This window comes from Bos mutus, chromosome 8, assembly GCF_027580195.1.
Source record: "Bos mutus isolate GX-2022 chromosome 8, NWIPB_WYAK_1.1, whole genome shotgun sequence".
NCBI classification, from domain to species: domain Eukaryota; kingdom Metazoa; phylum Chordata; class Mammalia; order Artiodactyla; family Bovidae; genus Bos; species Bos mutus.
This window is the reverse complement of record NC_091624.1, coordinates 96,909,671-96,927,565: the sequence shown is the minus strand read 5'-3', so window position 1 is coordinate 96,927,565 and position 17,895 is coordinate 96,909,671. Positions and strand designations below refer to the sequence as shown.

Below are 17,895 nucleotides of genomic sequence, written 5' to 3'. Positions count from 1 at the left end.
AGCTGTAACAAGCAGTAGTGGAAGCAATTTTTTGTTGTTAAAGAAGTAAACACATATCCTCTCCAAATATGTTTTATTGGGGGCAAATTTGTTATTTTATAAATTAGTGTAACCGAGGCTATATTCTCAAACTATGAATCCAGTTGTACAAATTTATAGTATTTACACATATTCCCTGTTTACTTTGGTAGCTGGAAAACAGATACATTTCTATTTATTATATAATGAATCTTCCTTTGATCATCTCTCAGAAACATTTTATTTACCTGAATCAGACACTCAGTTGTGTCTGACACTGTGACCCATGGACTATAGCCTGCCAGGCTCCTCTGTCCATGGGATTCTCTCAGCAAGAATACTGTAGTGGGGTGTCTTTTCCTCTTCTGGGGATCTTCCTCACCCAGAGATCGAACCTGTGTCTCTTATGTCTCCTGCATTGGCAACCGGATTCTTTATCATTAGCACCATCTGAGAAGCCCAAAAAATAAAATATACAGAGCCACAATATTTGATGTGGCATTTTTGAAGACTGATAAAACAGATTAGGGAGTGTCTTATTCATAAGATGCAGAGTGAATTTAATGTTTTTTTAATTATTGATAAAACTTTCATCATTTTATCAAGATCATTTCAGGATAACAAAAGAGTGACAGAAAGAATGGTAGAGAAGCAGGTGAGACCAATTACAAATGAGATTTGTGTGTGTGTGTGCTGACAAAACAAAAAACCAGATCTAAGAATATATACAGAACTCCTCCAAATACTAGCAACCCACTAAAAAATGAGCAAGAGCCATGAGTAGGCATTTTCCAGAAGAGAGAATTGGTATGCTAACAAGCATATAGAGATAAAAAGGATCCTAATTAGTTTGGATCCCACTCCTGGTACCAAAAATAAAATTAAAAGGATCATAACTGATCACAGAAATGTGAACAAATACCACACTAAAGTCTTACCATATATCATATGATTGACAAAAAAATAAAAGTCTGAAAATACCTTATATTGGAGATGCTGTATATCCACACGATATTTTATCCTTTGCCACTAGAAATGTAAATTTGTGCAAACATTTTGGAAAGGAATCAGATATTCTCTTCTATTGTTGAACAAACATCCTCTATGACTCAATGACTGCACTTATGCAAGTACAGCCGGGCGCACACCAAAAGGTTCTTAGTGAAATTATCCACAATAGCAAAAATGTAGAAATCACCTAAATGGCTTTCGTGGGAGACTAGATAAATTGTGGTATATTCATATAAAAGAGCAGTAGAAGGAAATGAACTACAGCCAGACTGCAGCATATATACATTACAACAATGCAAGGGAAATATAAGCTCTCAAAGAGGAAATACAGCATGAAAGTTTTTGTGTAAATTTATATAAATAGATTAAATTGTTTTAGAATAGATACAGATTCAATAAAACAATGTAAAAAGGAAAATGATGAACATGAAATTTAAGATGATGTTTGGGGGATGGTAAAAGGTTAGGCTACTTATGGGATGAGAGGACATGTATTTAGATATGTTATTTTTAAGATCCCAACTTTCATTATGGGGGATAGATTTATTGTTGCCTATTACATTCTTAGAGAAAAAAAAATTAAGTATTTACATTTTTAAAAAGTAGGCCATACATTGAATAATCATGAGGGTGTATCATGAAATAAAGATTGATATTAAAAATAAAATTCTGTGAAATTGTGATCTTGTATACATACAAATCCACAATAATGAAAACATATGAGACTGGACTGAATATCTTAGACTAAGCCAATAAATGGATCTCTTAAATTTCTGCTCTATGCCTGATTATCCTATGTCCTAATATTCATGAGGGAGAAGCAGAGTTAAGAATCTTAATCTTGGTTAAGAATGGTTGTTAATTCATTTCTGGATAATGTAAATAGTTCTGTATTCCACATAGGCAACCACTACTCTATCACACCCCATAACCAATTCTTCCTGGAAATTATCCGAGTACTGTTAGAGGGGCCAGTTTTATTGTTATATTATTATTATTTTGATAGAGGAAAGAAAGAGCAAATCTCAGTCTCTTCGGTAATAAGTTTATCTGTCATTTAAGACTGTGGATCTTGTTGTAATTCAACAGTTTGAAGTCTAGTGAGAAATAAGGAATACAAATCAACAAGGAGTGCAGAATCTTGTTGATCAACTCGGGCATGAGGCTACTCTCTTCATACTACTTTCTTCATATTTATTGTTTGTACAACAAAAAATATTCAGCACTCATTTAAAGAGATTTTTTAAAAAATTGTATCCCACTAAAACAAGTAAAATGCATGTAATAAAATTTTAATGTGTGTTCTTTTCTTCCAAAAAATCACTATGTTAGACAAGTGGGTCTTTGATTTCTTAAAATTTGTCAACAGTCAGAAACTGAGTCTATCACTATGTTACTTTATCTCCCCACTAAGAACATTTGTGCATTGGTACTTTCAGAAAGACACATTCATCTTACTGTCAGTACATTTCTTGGAATAGAAGCTATACTTTGTCTTCTTGATGTTTGCAAAGCTTTAGAAAACCCAACTTCAACTGGCAAAGGGTTGGTGCATATTATACAACATTCAATTAGACTGTGAAATTTTTCATTGATACTTTATACTATGTCACTGGCTTTAGAATAAAATTTCAGCAACAATGTCTCCAGAATTATATTCTGTTATGAGACATAATTCTTTGGATGTGGAACTATGAATAAATTGGTTAGAATATTTTAGCTCTAAAATTTTAAGATGACAAAAGCTTACCTTTGTGCTACTTTGTAACACCACCTACTCCTTATGGCATTGTCATATGAAGATGTCATTATTTTAGACTGTAGATTTTATTATTCATAAAAAAATAACTTAGTGATGAAAACATTCCAAATTCTATTTTTTCTTTGTTTATGTGTGTGCCAAACCAAAGGCATGCAAATCTAAAATATTCTAATACATTTTTGATACTGCTTAGGTAAGATCAAATTTTAGCTTAAAAAAAAAAAAGACTTGTAATTTGAGACCAAAAAAACACATAAATGAAAAGGATATATCTAGAGAAACTTAAGGACAATAAGAAGATAGCTATTTAGTAACTCTAAGTGAATTTAATCCAAAAATAACCATTGGCCAAGAATGGATAAGTTCTAACTTGAATATTCATTTCATCTTTAGCTCTCAGTAAGTGACCTCTGGATATCCACTGGGCAGCTTGCCACATGGCTAAGAGAACATTTCTTCTTTATCTGACTTGTAGATCTGATGATCAAACAACTTAAAGTCTGGGTGAAGGTATACTGGCCAAAGTACTGTGTAAGAATTTGAAGTTGACTTTTTACCTTCCTCCATCCCATCTATTTGATGGCTGGGATTTCAGCTGACTTCCTGAACCACAAAATGACCTTGGAAAATAAAACCATATAGAGTAGATCAGCAACATAAGGCTTGTGATTCCGATACAGTGCCAAATGAGCCCTGTACTGCTCATGACCAGATTTCTTTCCCACAAGAGAAATCACTTACACTTATTGTATAAGTCACAACATCATTCACAGCCTCACCCTTCCTGATACATAACCCATAGAAAATAACCTGTGAAGCCCCAGTATAATCAGGATATGTATTATCTCCATATCCATCCCAGACCTCAAAATTCTGTAAAATTCCATTCAAATTCACTTTCAAAACCATTTCCAACCATATTCTTCCCCTAATTGTATTGTCCAACCTCCATTTTGATTACTGTGTATGAATACCCTTTTATAATTTCCCCATATCTTGATTCATTTTATCTTTACTTATTTTCTCTTTCTCCAATTTCACATGGTTAAGCACTATATCCCTGGGAAATCAACTCCAACCTTTAGGAATCTTTTTTTGATCCTCCAGTTAAGGAATTCTCACTTCTCTATGTTCACAACACCAACAGTTTTTAACTTTAAACTTTGTATTTTATATTGAAGTCATGTATGGATGTGAGAGTTGGACTGTGAAGAAAGCTGAGTGCCAAAGAATTGATGCTTTTGAACTGTCGTGTTGGAGAAGACTCTTGAGAGTCCCTTGGACTGCAAGGAGATCCAACCAGTCCATTCTAAAGGAGACCAGTCCTGGGTGTTCATTGGAAGGACTGATGCTGAAGTTGAAACTCCAATACTTTGGCCACCTCATGCGAAGAATTGACTCATTGGAAAAGACTTTGATGCTGGGAGGGATTGCGGGCAGGAGGAGAAGGGGACAACAGAGGATGAGATGCCTGGATGGCATTACTGAATCGATGGACATGAGTTTGGGTAAACTCTGGGAGTTGGTGATGGACAGGGAGGCCTGGTGTGCTATGATTCATGGGGTTGCAGAGTTGGACACGACTGAGCGACTGAACTGAACTGAACTGATAGGCAGTTGACAATGCTGTGATAGTTTGAGGTGGACAGCATACAGACTCAGCCATACATATACATTTATCCATTTTCCCCCAAACTCCCTTCCCATCCAGGCTGCCATGTAGCACTAAGTAGAGTTCCCTGCATGACACATTTTCTCTGTTTTTTACAGCAAACATTTGCACTTCATTGCATACTGTCTTAAAGCACATCTTACATTGTTTCCTTACTTTGCTGCTTAATGTTTACTTTTGACCGTTTTGTGTGTTCATCTATAGCTGTTACTCCAACTATGCTTAAATCAACATCTGCAACTATCCACTAACAAAAATAGACAAACAATTAAAAAAAATTTATTTCCTTTGTTTACTCTCCTGGAAAATGATAATATTCAGCTCTAACCTCCTCCTTCCTCTCTGCCACCTGTCAGATGAATCCCTAAACCCTGTTACTTCCACCTTCATTATCTCTCTGGAATCTATACATTTTTCGTATCCACTTTCATCCAGGCCATGTTCCTAATGCTAACTAGCTCTACTGTCCTCCTTTATTCTTCTTCCTCTAAAGTGGTTTTGTGAAAATGAGCTTATAAATGTTACCCCCAAGTTTTTGAAAATACTGTATCTAAGATTTTTGCAATATATTGTTGTTACAACCTGGGTGCAGCTGGCCTGTCCTCTCAATAGATGACTTGCAAGCTGACTTCTCCAGTTCCATCTGTTAGCTGATCTTCCCCAACAAAATACCACAGCATGGGGGACTTAAGCAACAGAAATATATTTCCTTCTAGTTCTTGAGGCTAAAAGTCGAAGATCAAGGTTTCTTCCGGGATCTTTTCCTTAGCTTGCTGATGGCTGCAACCTTGTGATCACTCCTTTGTACTTCTGAGCTCCCAGTGTTTCTCTGTGTGCCAGGATCTCCTCTTCTTATACGAACACCAGTCGGATTGGATTGGGGTCCATCCTAATAGTTTTGTTTTAACTTAATGACTCATCTTCAAATACAGCACATTCTGAGTTACTGGGGATAGTCATTTCTTAAACTTTTGTTTCAACATCTGTCTGCAGCTACCCCAGAAGAAACAAAGTGTTTCTGTCTTTCTGTCTCTTTGAGTCTCTCTATTCTCACTTCCTTCTCGCATCTGATTTTTGCAAACTGGGTAGGTTCCTGGCTCCCTGATTGTATTCATGTGACTGCCAGTTCATCTTTTGTGATTCTGGTTGGATTGTATTCCTCTGGGCAGCAGTCTCAGAAGGCCCTTTCCTCATCTTTTACCCCCTCTTCCAATGCCCCCCGAAAAGATTTACAAGGCCCTCCCAAAGGATCCTTTTATTATCCTTGGGAGAGTTCAAACAACTGAGAAGTCTCAGAGCCAGACTTCAAATCTAAAGAATCTAACTCTGGAGTCTGTAGAGGAACCATTATACAGAGATGGATGAATCTAGGGATGCATTGTTTATAAGATGACCATTATCGTCAGTGTGATGTTCAAACTCCTTAGCCTGGTGTGACCCCATCAATGTGGGTCCCTAGATGACAGCTGTGGCTCAGGTTTTAACTCCCATTCTCAGCGCTGTTTTATGTTCAGAATTAAAGGAAAGGAGAAATGTAAATTGTAAGTGCTTTCGATTGGCTGTTTCCTTTTTCTAACGCGCAGCAGAGAATGCCGTTCAGAAACTTTATGTGATGTCTTGATGAATCCACTGACAAATGGAGAGACAGTTTCAGAAAACAGGCACTAGTTTTGTCTAAGAAATTAGGTGGGCCAAAATGGTTCCAAAGAGAACGAACATGTTTTTCTGCCCACATTATCTTGTCTGGTTTCTTCTCTCCTCAAATAAGTGCCAAAAATATCACAAGGATAGCCACTTATCTTAGGAGGATGGCAAGTGGTAAGTCACTAACTGTTGGGTGGTTTCTTCAGCAAAGCACTCCAATATCTTCTTACAGAGATATTTATTCCTACTCTGTGTTTAGTCTCTGTTTATTTTGCTGTAGCATGTGTTTTGAATTGGAAAAACTGGAATGGTTACTGAATTTTAAGCAAGTGCCTCCCCCCACCCCAAATACAACACGTAGTTTAAAATAATAGTTTAAGTTAAAGGCAGTTAAGATGGTTAAAAGCAATGGCGTCTAGGTTTAAATCCTGGTTTTGGACTTAACGGCTGTGAGATTCTGAGGAAATAATTAACCTAATACTGATCACTAGAAGAACGATGGCAATGTTGTCTAAATCACGGGGTTGTTCTGAAAATTAAACAATGTACATTGTGTAATTAGCACAATGCCTGGCGCATAGCTGGGTGCTTGGTTCATGTTACTGCCATTTGTTCCCCTCCCACCTCTGTCCCTGTTTCATTTTTTCCCAGTTGGGAGTCATGTACTATTTAAAAAAAAAACAACAACATAATTTTGCATTGGGGTATAACCGATTAACAGGTTAACAAACAGTGTTGTGACACTTTCAAGTGAACAGCGAAGAGACTCAGCTGTCATGTATCCATTCTCCCCCAACACCGCTCCCTCCCAGGAGGAATCATGTACTATTTATATATAGTCTAGGGAGTCTGTGAGTAACAGTATAGTCAAGTCCTGCTCTGATAGACCTTATAGCTAATACAGAACCTTCTAGTACAGGTTAAGAAGCAGAGCTCTGAATTTAGATAATCAAGTTTCAAGCCCTGCCTATACCAGTTGATCAGCTGTGTGACCATGGCAAGTTTACTCAACCTGTGACTGTTTTCTTGTCTATAAAATGAAGATAATATTTAATAGATTTGCTGCAGTGAATCAACAAATTTAGTTATCTTAGAATAGTGCCTAATACATAAAAGATGTTCAGTCAATTTGGGTTACAATTTGCATTAAACTGGGAACTTTTGAGTCATTCACAGGACTGGAATTTTTAAATCTTACTGATATGAATCTGAGATTATAAGCAGCTTCAACCTAAAGCAAATGATTTCAAAGATAGAAACAAGAAGTTGATCAAGAACGGCTCTCCAGGACTTTCCTCCCTGTAACAGACATGATACTCTAGCCCAGAATAAAGAAATGAAGTCTGTATGGCTTCTGATACAGTGGGCAGTGTTTACATTACATACCATCTTCATTTTATACCTGAGTTATCTAGCCTAGACCTGCTTTCCTGGTGGCTCAGAGGGTAAAGCGTCTGCCTGCAATGCAGGAGACCTGGGTTCTATCCCTGGGTCAGGAAGATCCCCTGGAGAAGGCAATGGCAACCCACTCCAGTACTCTTGCCTGGAAAATCCCATGGACAAAGAAGCCTGGTAGACTACAGTCCATGGGATCACAAAGAGTCGGACGTGACTGAGCAACTTCACTTCACTTCACTCACTTACCTGGAAATGATATTTTCCAGGCAGCCATATCTCACAGACCTCAGTTCTATTCATACAGGTAATCCTTAACCAGAGGCATCTCCCTAAAGACACTACAGTGAAAGACCTCTTCTTCCTAGCAAATAGTCTATTTCCCCAGAGGAGGTCCAATTGCCAAGGAGATTAAACTTCTTTCCTTCTGTTGTTTAAATAGCTCAGTTGATAAAGAATCTGCCTGTAATCCAGGAGACCCTGGTTCAATTCCTGGGTGGGAAAGATCCACTGGAGAATGAATAGGCTACCCACTCCAGTATACTTGGGCTTCCCTTGTGGTTCAGCTGGTAAAGAATCCGTCTGCAACGTGGGAGACCTGGGTTCGATCCCTGGGTTGGGAAGATCCCCTGGAGAAGGGAAAGGCTACCCACTCCAGTATTCCGGCCTGGAGAATTCCATGGACTCTATAGTCTATGGGGTCACAAAAAGTCGGACAGGCCACAACTGAGAGACTTTCACTTTCAGCCCCAAAATTCATATTGTTGAATCCCCAACTCTCAGTGTGATGGTACTTGGAAATGGGGCACTCAAGAGGTAATTAGGGTTAGGTCAGTTGTAAACGTGGGAATCTCTTGGTGGGATTATTGACCTTTAAGAAGGAGAATATCTCACAGCCCCCTAGCCCCCTCCCAGCTCACATACACCTTTCTTCACTACTCACAGAGGAATACCCACAGGAGAACACAAAGAGAAGGTGGCTGTCTAAGAGTTAGAAAGAGAGCTTGCAGCAGGAACTGAATCAGCTGGCACATTGATCACACACTTCCCAGACTTCAGAACCATGAGAAATAAATTTCTGCTGTTTAAGCTACTCAGCCTGTGGTATTTTATTATAGCAACCTGGGCTGACTAAAACACTTCCCTTTGTTTCTTTCCCCCAAGGTCTCTCCCTGAGAATGAATGAATAAATATACCACAGGCCAGATTTTTGAACACTTTTTTCTCATCTTTTTTTAAACTATATATATTTTTTAATAATGAAGGGAAAGCATCTGTTATTTTCTTCTCATGCAATCCCTCAGAGCACTATTTTTTTCTCTTTTGATAGGTAAAAATTCCCCATGGTTCCAACAGTCAAAAGAATATGTGAAGTCTCAATTCGTTCCTTGACACCATCTGCTCATTTCTAACTACTTTTATTAATTTCTGGGGTTTTCTCATTGCACTTTGCTATTTTCACCTAAAAACATAGTGGAGATCTTTGCATATCAGTATAAAGAGAACTTTCTCATTCTCTCCCATAGCACCTAGTCTCCTGTGGCATAGATATTTTAAAAAATGCTTTGTAATATGAGCCTCTGGAAACGACAGCTACATCTCTGTAGCATGTTCCAAGGCCACTCTGTATTCAATGTTCTCTGTGTTCCTAGGCTCTTTTTTAAGATTTTGAATTGGTGTAATAACAATGAACATGAGATCTATCCTCTGAACACAATTTTAGGTGAACTTACTCATCTTACATAAATGAAGCTATATAATAGCCTTCACTTAGTTTTTTTTTTTTATCATAAGGATGTCAACATGGAAAAAAATGAAAAATTTTCTATAACCATAAATTTATAGACGACTAACCCCTCTCCCTTCAAGGAAACTTACAACTCAGTATTTGGCATTTTCAATCAATCAATGTTGATTAGATTACATACATGCTAAAGAATTTATGCTAAATTTGACACACTCTTATTTGGCATTAAATATATATAATTTCCCTTAACCTTTCATTATTGAAAATGTGGTGCCTATTTGAATAAAGAGGAGTGGTTAATAGTGCAGGCTTCAGAGTTGGACAGATGTATATTCTAATCCCAACTCATCTGTGACAAAACAGCTTTGTGATCTCAGTTAAATCTGCATAAGCATCAATTTCCCTATACTTTCAGTATGTAGAATTTACATCAGCGGATTATGGAGATAAGCTATTGAAAAAAAAGTGAATTAATCATAGCATGCAGTAGTTACTCAATGAATGGTAACTTTCCTTATCACCACCATCATTATTATACACATCTATTCTGGAAGGGATTCTGTACCAAATGCCAATGAACAGCAATGTAGATGGTACCATCCTTGTTCTCAGAGCTCATAGTGCAGTGGGAGAGGCAATACCAGTAAGCAAAGAATAACTTTAATCAGTAACACAATAGACCACTAGACAAAATGCTATCTCCAGGGAAGGGAAAAAAAAATGTTCTAGAAAATACATTTTATACAGCAATCATCTTGAAAAGATAAAAGATTCAAGAAAGTCTGCACTGGCAGAGATCGCATACTTATCAACTTCAATTTTCACCTGTCAAAGAATTTAGAGAAATAAACAACATTAAAACAATGCAGTTGTACTTTTAACACAGAGACGGGTGAATTTAGAAGTCTTTTGGATCTGACAGTACTTTTGAGTCTCAATAATTCCTTCTAGATAATGCAAACAGATAGGAGGATATAGGAATGGAATGAATCCTTGGACCTTGAGATTTACCCCTCTTGTTTTCCCTAAAGAAGCAAAGCGTGAAGTGGGAGGGAAAACACTGTACAATAAATAACAAATCTAAGTTTTGTTTTGCAACAATCAAAAATCATTGAGGAAACTGCATTTTGTCCCCAAGAGGAGTGAGAAGTGAATGCTTCTTGAAGAGGGTCCATAAATCCATAGGCTTTTTTTTTTTTTTTAACTTTGTTGAAGGGATAAAATGTCAAGCATATTATACCACTGATTACCACTGTTAACCTACATGCCTTGTAAGTAAAATACTCAAGGTAAATGAAAAAGAATCCTCTGTGGCTGGCACAAGACTTTCCACAACATTTCCCCAGACCTGCAAGACACCTTCCAGGTTTTAATGTATAAATGACCTAGGCTTATTTTAAAGAGAGCCATTAGTAGCAGAGAACTGCTTGTGGGTCCACAGTAACCAGAAAAGGAATTTCAAGCCCAAATCTTTTTGGATAGGAGTCAGCTCTGATTTCTGAATTTTCTTTCCCTCAGTGAGTCTCTTGATTACAGTTCTATAGTCCTTGCCTAATAGTCTGCCACAATATTTTGTTATTAATCTAGAGGCTTATGCCATCAGAAATTACGTTAGATGAGAACTTTGGTTGGGAATAGTTCATTATAATTCTTATTGCCACTTTATTAATTAGGAATAAGAATCACAACTCGAAGAAGCATTTAACTTTGTGGCAAGCAGAGAATGTATGGATTTATACCAGAAGAATGGGAACATTCTCTACCTGAAACTGTACAAAGTCAGTGTCCAAGGCACATTCAACCACCGAAGTGGGTTTAACTGCAAACTAGTAACACAGAAATGAAATGCCTCTTTATCCTTTAGCATCTCACCACCAAATTCATTATTCAGATCTCCTCCATGCAGGCTCCGCTTAGCTTCAAACTCTGCTTTAACTGCATCAGAAGAAGGTAAGCCAGGGCGTCAAACCCGTGCACTCTGACTCCCTAGGCGCGGGACTCTGAGTATCTCTGCGCACAAGTGCTATTTAGCAGGACGGTGTTGCGGTCCTCTGGCTCCAACCGGCAGCCTTCATCCATCCATCACTCCCTAAAACCGACCGTTCCTCTTGGCTTACTACAGCGTGGACTCAAACCGAATTCAAAGCCGGTTCATCCCAGAAATACAGATGGGCGCCCAGAAGCTATTGGTCCGCAGATACCGGGCGCGGCGACGCTCATCTTCGAAAGCTCTGGATTGATTTCTGAGCTGTGAGTAGCACTGCTAGAGCTCCTATCTACACAAGTTTCATCTTTTGCACCGAATCATCCTTTTGTTCCACTTTCGAGCCTTGGCAAATCCAAATTCAGCGTTTAAGTACTGTCTTCCAGGCAAATTCTATTGCCTTTAAACTTGAAGCGGACTCTCGGAGCCAGTCAAGACCCCCTGGTTCCAAGAGCTACTTGGATGGAGACCTTGGCGGAGCGTGGCTTCCAACGCGGGAGCAAAGGAAGCTCACGCTTTCCCCACCCGGCGCAACTTCGCGTTTGCCACCAGCAGGTCCTAAGGTGCAGAGATTCGCGAATCCCAGGAGGGAAAACACCTGCAGCGATGTTCAGCCTGGTCAGTACTTGGGAAGGCAGAGTGATGCTCTGCAGGTGTGGAGACCTCAGAGTGCACGAAGGCGAACCTGGGTTTAAAAAAAAAAAAAAAAGGAAAAGTTTACTTTCGGTGATCAATTCCAGCAGCTCAGTCCGGGTAAGACAAACTCGCGCGGGGAGGCTCCTTTCTGTGGAACTGTGAAAGAGAGAACCAGGGGCGCTTCTGACAGCGTTGTCTCTCCAGCGTGCGGTTCCCGGGTTGCGTGCAACCAAGGATCCCTCCAGGCTGTTTTGGGAAGAAAAAGATGGTGGGACAGGGGCTAGCCGGAGACCTGGGGAGCAACTCCTGTTATCAAACCTTGGAAATGGCTGCTAAAGGGGCTGGGTCTCCAGACTCCTAATCCCTCCCCTTTCTCCAGTTGAGCCTTTTACCTGCTACCGTCCAGTTTACAATATAAGCGTAGAACCTAAATTAGCCCAGTTTCAAAAGCTAGGCCTCACAAATTCCTACGAAGCTCCTTCCAAAAAGATCTATGCGAGCTTCAGAAGTTCATAGGGGAAATGCTACGTGAGGGAGTGGGCAGGTAAGGGGGAGATGAGAAACGATTATGTCCAGGAAACGATGTCTCGGCTCCTCTATTCGAAGGACCTCGGGGAGCCTCTTGGCTTCCTTGCAAGCAGCAGCTGCCACTTTGCCCCACATTTGAAGGGTCTTAGATGGCCCTGGAGGGTGGAGATACGGACGTGGTTAATCTTTAGTCCGGCCACCTCGAACAGGGTACTGAGACAGTAACTCGCCTCATGAAAAGAACCAGGCGGCCAAGATGCCAGAGAGGGCAGGAGTCTGGGAGGTGGCCGCAAGGATTTGAGGGTTTACAGGGAGGAACTGCCTGCCTGCAGTAATCTCTTAAATAGTGGACAGTGATTGAATCTTCACATCATTTGGATCCTTGGAACACCTGCCCCATTTTGCATCTCTCGACTTCTCTCTCCCTGGTGGCCTGGGGCCGCGGGCGCGGGGCCGGGCGTGCGTCTGTGGCTGTGCGCGCGCGCGAGTGTCTGTGCGTGTGTGCCCGTGTGTGTGTGTGTGCGCGCATCCTCCGCGCCAAGCCCGGGCGCCTGGACCCAGCCGCCGGCCGCCTGCCTGGTGTCCCTCCTGCTCGCCGCCTCCTCACCTGGTACTCGCTGCCTGCCGCCCGCCCAGCCCAGCACGGCCGCCGCCGCCTCCCCTGAAAGTTTCTTCAGAACTGACACCTTTGCGGAGGGCTGCCTGCAGAAATGGGTTTCTGAAGCTGTGCCTTGGAGTGGTTCTTCTTACAGCACCCTCCACCGAATCCCCACCTAATCCGAGCAGAGATTCGCTTTTCTAATTTAAGGGGAGAAAGGTGGCGACGGAGGGGGTGGTATCACCCTGAGAAAGAGAGAAGAGGGGCCACACCTGTGAATATCTGTTTCATTCCTGCCTTGATGCGGGGAACTGACTGATGGGCCTGTCGGGTTAAAGAAGAAAATTAAATATAAAGCCAAGTTCACCGAGGAGAGGCTGGGAGGCTTCCGGAGATTGGGAAGGTTGTGCCCCTCTCCGTCTCCACAAGCGGGAAGATTTGGCGGTGCCTGTCGCGCGAGGGCTTTTTAAACCGCCACCCCCTACTCCTGATCCCTCTAGAAGGGGAAACCGGCTCAGCCGAGGCGGAGGAGTCAAGGAAAACCCTCTGAACTTGTGTGCGGCGTATCCTTGGCTTTGGATTTTAATGATATAAAAGAGAATTAACAGCGTCTCAAGTAAGGTAAGAGGCTGAAAAACCGCTGTCTGAATTGCTAGGAAGAAGAAAAACTTAAAATGCACGTTGGGACTGGGATGGGGAGGGTCAAGCCAAGTTGCGCTGGTCTCTGCCGGCGTCGCCACGCGGTTGCACGAGCCGAACGAATGGCTCGGGGCGGGCAAGTCAAGGGAGTTGCCGCCGGTGCCGCTGGCGCCCAGGTGGGAGGCAGCCAGGCGAAGGCAGCCTGTCCTGACCTTACACTCTGTGGAATCCACTGGAAATAGGCATAGAGCAAGGTTGTCTGTCCAGGCTGATTTACAGCGTGGATGTGTGTGTGTTTATGGAGAGTTCCCCCTCTCCCCACCCCCGGCCCATTGGTACCGCGGACCCACCCGCTCGTTGCCATAGCGCGCCGTGGGCACTGGAGAACGCCGCTAGGACGTTCGGTGGCAGGTGAGCCCGGCGCAGGTGGGCAGGTGCGTGCGGCGGCAGCATCCGGCGAGCGGATTGAGGCCGGGGGCGCGTGAAGCCCCCCCTGCCGCCTGGCTGGCTTCTCGGCAGCCGGCGTCGGAGCCCGGGCGCTGCGGGGCTGCTGCGGTTCCCTTCGCCTCCGCTAGAGGCTCCCAGCGGGCGCCGCGGCGCGGGTGGGTGTGGGGGCGCCGGGAGGCGGAGGGGCGAACGCGGGGAGCGAGCGTGCCCGCGGGGTGGCGGAGCGGGCGCTACAGGGGGAGCCGAGGTGAGGCGAGCCCGGCCGGGGCGGTGGGACGGGAGCCGGAGTCCCGGCGCGACTCCCGGCTGCGCGCAGAGCTGCGGGGACGCGGGTCCGAATCTGGGCTGTGCTCCGGAAGGCTGTGCCCGAGCCGGAGCCACTTCGGGGCAGGAGGCGATCCTGGCTCCGCGCCCTAAGGGCAGTCCCGGGAGGTAAGTCCTTCTCCACTCTCCTTTCGCGCCTCCTGGGTTCTCTTTCAATTCTCAGCCGGATACCCAAGATGGGAGCGAGTGAGTGGAGGATGCGGTTCTGTGCGGTCTGTATCTAAAGGTGCCTTTGAGTCTTCCTCCGTGGAGCCCCGTGGGAGGTATTTTCGAACTAATTCTTAATTTTTCCGGCCTTCCCTAAATGTTTGGCTGCTTTAAGGGAAGTTTCCTGACGAGATGGCCAGGTGGCTGGTCTGTGGATCAGGCTGCTCCGAGGTGAGCGAGGACCCGCGGTGCTCCCCTGAGCCGCAGTGGACGGGAGTGCGCGCCTCGAGGGGTGGGGTGTGGTGGAAAAGGGAGTACCACACCCTCTTCTTTTCCTCCCCTTTTCTTTGCACCTGATGGTGAAGTCTCACCATCTAGCATTTAACTGATTTTCTTTTCCTAAGAGATTGGCTCTGAGAACGGAGCAAAGCTGCCGATAAGACTTGGAGAGAGCGAGAGAGAGAGAGAGAGAGAGAGAGAGAGAGAGAGATAAGGGTGAGGAGGAAGTCAGGGCGAGAACATCAGGAGCGGAAGAAGGGTGAAGTTAAGCTTGTGTGCCTGAGGTGGGTTGGGGGTGGGGGCGGTGCTGGGAAATGGCCTTGAAGTTCAGATGATTTAATGAAGTCTGATTCATTTCACATTTCACACTGTCTTTGACAAAATCCTTGCTTAAGCCACTAACAGAAATCGCTTCTACTAGCTACTGCCTTGGGCACGGTGGGTGCTGAATATGTGTGATGATTGTGCTTAAGCTAAAAAAAAAAAAAAAAGTAGTGTGATTGTGTGCGCTTGGCGTGATTACACCATGTCTGTCAGGCAGCTGGCAACGTATGTATTTTTCAGTGTGCTGTTTTGTATTCGTACATACCATACGTGGTCATTTTACACTCAGCAGTGCAATTTCAGAGTCCTTTAAAGGTGGCTTTTAACAAACCCGACTTGTGATATTAACCCTCTTGCAGAATAATCCTGAAGGAAGACCAAAAAAAAAAAAAAAATGATGGGAGGGTGTGGAATATTCTGGGAATACTAAATAAAAGCAGAGGTCCAGTATTTATAAATACTGGGCCACATACTGAAAGAGTGAACATTTTTTTTTTTCAAAAATGCGAAGCAGTGGTTAAAAGGAGGAGAATATTCTTCAGTGTACTATCATCCCATCACCCAGGAGTGTGGATTACTTACCATATAGTGAGCGTGTGAAGCAGGAAAAATGAAGCCCTTTCTGCTGGAAGTGTTTTCGTGAGATACAGTCAGGTATTTTAAGAATTGGAATGGGATGGGTTGCCTATTGATGATAACTGAAGTAGTTCGGTTACCACTTATGTGTAAGGCATCTATTATTTTTTATTAAGGTAACTATGTAAGTTAATATTATATAATAAGTGTAATTGAAGTGGAACAGACCAATGTATTCATGTTTTTCATTCCAGAATAACATATAGCATGATCTCAGGGAAGATTTATTTAAAGTTTGTCATTCATGTATTACATGGATGGAGCTCTGTGTCGAAGGCAAGAATGAATGTCTTGCTGAAGTCTCGAAGAAAGATGGTTTATGTTCTTAAGATAATACTCTCTTAGAAATTTTATTATGTGACAGAATAGTAGTTACTCATCTAAATGCAGTTATCTGCATGTTTAGACACAGATTATGTATTTGTTGAATTGAGTTAATGAAGACAAATACATAAAAGGGCTCAGTTTTCTTTATGAAAGAAGCTGAAACCAGAGGAAGACCTGGTAGCATTAGGAATCTGTGTAATATGGTGCTCAAGAGACACTGTATTTCTTGACAATGAATTGAATCAAAGTAGTGAGGCTGGTTTGTAACCTCAAATTCAGTTATAGAACTCCATCTCTAAAGATTTTTCTCTGTCTCATAAATGTGATTTTAAAAGAGTTAGAACATTGACGTGTTCCTGGAATGCTGTGGACCTGAGAATTGTTTGAGTCCTCTGAAACTTCATGTCAAGAATAAGGAGTGATAGGCTGTTGTCACAAATTAATTGGCTTGATGCTTCAATTAAAAACTGATTATTATCTGGCTCTGGTTGTCATTATGGTTGATTTCATTTGGTCTCCAGATATTCTCTGAAAGGACTCTAGGTGGAAATGTTTTCCTGTAGTACAAGGATAGGAGGTCACTGTATGCAAAAGGTTTGTCAGTTTCTAACTCTCCAGTTTAGTTGCATTTTTTATAAGGCAGGAGCCTATATTGAAAAAAAAATGTTTTTGGGGATTTTCATAATTTTCATAAATATTTCCTCATTTTCATAGCCCTCAACTTTCGGTACTCCATTTATAATTTTGATGAGAGAGTAACATCACCAGGCCCCTTTCTTTTATGGCTTGGGGGCTGTTTAGTTAAGAACTTTAAGAACTATTTAATGATAAAAGATCACATTTCCTGAAAGAAAATCAATAGAGCTTAAAATATGTGTGATAAGGAAATGAAAGAATAAGAGGGACAGGTTACATAGTAGACAAAAGGTTTACTGATCTGCATGTACCTCCGATTTCTTCTTTTAGCAACCATTTTTGTTTAAAGAAAAAAAACATTTTTTGCTAGTACTCCCTCCCTCCTTCCCTCCCTCTGCCTTCCTTTTTCCCTCCCTCTCCCTCCTTCCTTACTTGCTTTCATTATTTCATTTTCTCTCTTTTGGTTAAAATATTTGCTTCTGAAAAAATCCATATCGATTTATAGTTATTTCACAGTTATTGGTTCATACTTTTTGTGTAAGTGGGAGGTAGTTTTAAAATACTGATTGTTCCATTATTTAAATTTTTTCATGGAAGAAAACCATGAACTGTGGGGTTGATTCTTTTGGGAGTACAGATCATCAGTTGATTATTATCTCTTATGTCTGTTTGTCTCTTGGGTCTGGTTGCAACTCCACTGATTCTGTTTCTGGGAAATGTACAAGCTTGGAAAGTGATTACCTGGGATGGATGTATTGTCTTGAAATATGGTGCATTTTTGCTTTGAGTGCCTTATTTCCATGTGCTTATTGCCCAGTGTAATCAAGTCTGAAATATTCTCAGTAAGCAAATAGTTGAGCCACACTTGTAAACCTGCTCAGAAATTAGTAATCCAAACAGTAAGGTCCTATAGCACACGGGTCTATATTCAGTATCCTGTCATAAATCATAATGGTAAAGAATATACAAAATAATATATATTATTTTAATATTCACTAATATATCTATGTTTAAATATATTTATGAATATTATGAATATACATTTATATGCATATATATTATTCAGTTCAGTTCCATTGCTCAGTTGTGCCCCACTCTTTGCGACCTCATGAACCTCAGTATGCCAGGCCTCCCTGTCAGT

At 41.6% G+C, this 17,895-nt stretch overlaps 2 protein-coding genes across 6 annotated transcripts in view; one reads left to right on the top strand and one right to left on the bottom strand.

Moving 5' to 3' along the window:
* Positions 1-10,366: 10,366 nt before the first annotated feature.
* On the bottom strand, positions 10,367-17,247 carry LOC138988852 (coiled-coil domain-containing protein 86-like). The gene is made up of 3 exons (XM_070374946.1): positions 17,187-17,247; positions 13,985-14,563; positions 10,367-11,918 (listed from the first exon to the last, which is right to left on the bottom strand). Exons 1-3 carry the CDS (start codon positions 17,245-17,247, stop codon positions 11,665-11,667), a joined length of 894 nt encoding a protein of 297 aa, XP_070231047.1. The 3' UTR covers positions 10,367-11,664.
* Positions 12,383-17,895, top strand: part of LINGO2 (leucine rich repeat and Ig domain containing 2) — a 1,449,181-nt gene continuing 1,443,668 nt past the window's right edge. For 3 of the 5 annotated variants that reach the window (XM_070375980.1, XM_070375982.1, XM_070375978.1), the window contains exon 1: positions 12,383-13,616. The gene's annotated coding sequence lies outside the window, so the exon portion shown is untranslated. Of the gene's footprint in view, positions 13,617-14,379; positions 14,514-17,895 lie in introns of those variants that run through there. The other 2 variants (XM_070375981.1, XM_070375979.1) reach the window with 2 other exon arrangements.

Excerpts from the sequence above, each read along its gene's own strand:
- LOC138988852 (XM_070374946.1), bottom strand. The coding sequence starts at position 17,247 with ATGGATTTTTTCAGAAGCAAATATTTTAACCAAAAGAGAGAAAATGAA. Across the intron at positions 14,564-17,186 it reads AAATGAAATAATGAAAGCAA|AATTGAAAGAGAACCCAGGA; the intron begins GTAAGGAAGGAG and ends TATCCGGCTGAG. Across the intron at positions 11,919-13,984 it reads CGCGCTATGGCAACGAGCGG|GTTCGCCTTCGTGCACTCTG; the intron begins GTGGGTCCGCGG and ends TTTTAAACCCAG.